The sequence below is a fragment of the Zeus faber genome, assembly GCF_960531495.2.
Source record: "Zeus faber genome assembly, chromosome: 15".
In the NCBI taxonomy this organism is placed as follows: domain Eukaryota; kingdom Metazoa; phylum Chordata; class Actinopteri; order Zeiformes; family Zeidae; genus Zeus; species Zeus faber.
In genome coordinates, this window is record NC_137194.1 from 2,896,650 (window position 1) to 2,898,836 (window position 2,187).

At 50.1% G+C, this 2,187-nt stretch overlaps 1 protein-coding gene across 1 annotated transcript in view; it reads left to right on the top strand.

Moving 5' to 3' along the window:
* The window catches only part of LOC307240652 (peptidase inhibitor 16-like), a gene marked incomplete at its 3' end in the record, with an annotated part of 13,339 nt that extends 12,624 nt beyond the window's left edge, over window positions 1–715 (top strand). Inside the window, exon 6 of the mRNA XM_080014491.1 lies at window positions 348–715. Within this exon, the coding sequence (XP_079870617.1) occupies window positions 348–715 (368 nt within the window). The remainder of the gene's footprint in view (window positions 1–347) is intronic.
* Window positions 716–2,187: the final 1,472 nt, after the last annotated feature.

Consider the following 2,187-nt stretch of genomic DNA (forward strand, 5'->3'; position numbering starts at 1 on the left):
ACACAACCCTCTATATTAAACACACCCTCTATATACACAACCCTCTATATTATACACACCCTCTATATACACACCCCTTTATATTATATGCACCCTCTATATACACACACTTCTATATTATACACATCCTCTATATACACAACCCTCTATATTATACACACCCTCTATATACACAACCCTCTATATTATACACACCCTCTATATACACACCCCTTTATATTATATGCACCCTCTATATACACACACTTCTATATTATACACATCCTCTATATACACAACCCTCTACAACCCTGTATAAGAACATAACCCTCTGTATTAACCTCCAAAGCTGAATTTAACACACACAGGTTCTGAAATGGAGGAAGACAAAGAGGAGGAGGAGGAAGATGACGACGTGGGCGGAGTCGACTGGGCAGTGACCCCGCCCCCTGACACGGCGGAGACTCCACTGGGGGACACTCCCGACCCATCCACAGCCGTGACCCCATCATGGACGGCAGCCCCGCAGGGAACCCAGCCGCCCAAGGAACCCCACCCAGTGCCCGAGAGACCCCAGGGGGGAGAGAGGGAGGGAGAGGGGGAGAGCGGGAGAGAGAGGGAGAAGCAGAGCGAGAAAAAGAAGGATGGGTTTAGCGCGGCGTCGGCTGCCGCATCAATCTACTCCTCTGTGATGGTTGTAGCCTGTCTGACGGGGGCTCAGGTCCTAATGCACTGAGGGGAGGATGAGGAGGAGGAGGAGGAGGAGGAGGAGGAGGAGGAGGAGGAGGAGGGGGGGGGCTGGAGAGGGGGAGGGAGAGGAGGAGGAGGAGGAGGAGGAGGAGGAGGAGGAGGAGGGGGGGGGTGGAGAGGGGGAGGGAGAGGAGGAGGAGGAGGAGGAGGAGGGTTATATTATATTAGAAGCTACTTTTGTCACTTTTAGGGACATTTTAATTATTTCAATCAAACATGTAGAACGAGGGAGGAGAGGAGGGTGGAGGAGGGATGGAGGTTCGATCCCCACCTTTTTGCCTTGACTGCATTTTTCAATCGCCACCAAAGTGGATTTGTTGTTGTGGTTCATCGTTCCAGCCACTGGGTGGAGCTGGAGGCCGCCAGCGACCATCCAGGAGGTGTGAGGCTGGGAGGACAGGAAGGAGGAACCTTCCAGAGACTGTCTTCCTGCGTCACTCTGCTGGAGCGTGGTGGATGGAGGACGCCGTTCATCCCAGTCACGTCCTACAAACGACCCCCGTCACACTACACCCCGTTGCCGCGACGACAGGTCTATTTACAGTCCATCAGGACCTCTGTTGCTGGGAGACGGTTCCGCTCCCACGGTCGCACTGAGGTGATGCTTCGGCTACAAATGAAGGACTGAAACCTGCGCCGCGACCCGGGGTCCAGACCCGGCTCCACTGTTCCTGGACCAGGACCAGGACTCAGGTTCCAGGACCAGGACCCAGGTTCCAGGATCAGACCTGAGTTCCAGGACCAGGAGCCGTGTTCCAGGATCAGACCCGGGTCCCTGAACCAGGACCCCAGTTCCAGGGTGAACCCTGGAGGGAGCAGATCTAAGACGGGATTTTATGTTGGTTATTGAAATATATATTTTTCCAGGTCTGGGTTTGAGGGAAAGCACCGTGTGAGCTCTGCTCCGCCATTGGTTCTGATCTTTACATTTATTTTCAGTGAAGTTTACTTTGACTTTTACTGATTAAATAACAGATTTAATGAAGAAACAGAACAACAACAAAAAACACTAAAATGTTCAAACTGAAAAGAGACAGAAACAGAACAAATAACTGCTCACAGAATAAACTGGGAGTAAACTGGGAGTAAACTGGGAATAAACTGGGAGTAAACTGGGAATAAACTGGGAGTAAACTGGGAATAAACTGGGAATATGGCATTAAACTGGGAGTAAACCGGGAATAACTGGGAGTAAACTGGGAATATGGCAGTAAACTGGGAGTAAACTGGGAATAACTGGGAGTAAACTGGGAATAAACTGGGAATAAGTGGGAGTAAACTTGGAATAAACTGGGGGTAAATTGGGAGTAAACTGAGAATATGGGCCTAAACTGGGAGTAAACTGGGAATAACTGGGAGTAAACTGGGAGTAAACTGGGAATATGGCATTAAACTGGGAGTAAACCGGGAATAACTGGGAGTAAACTGGGAATATGGCAGTAAACTGGGAGTAAACTG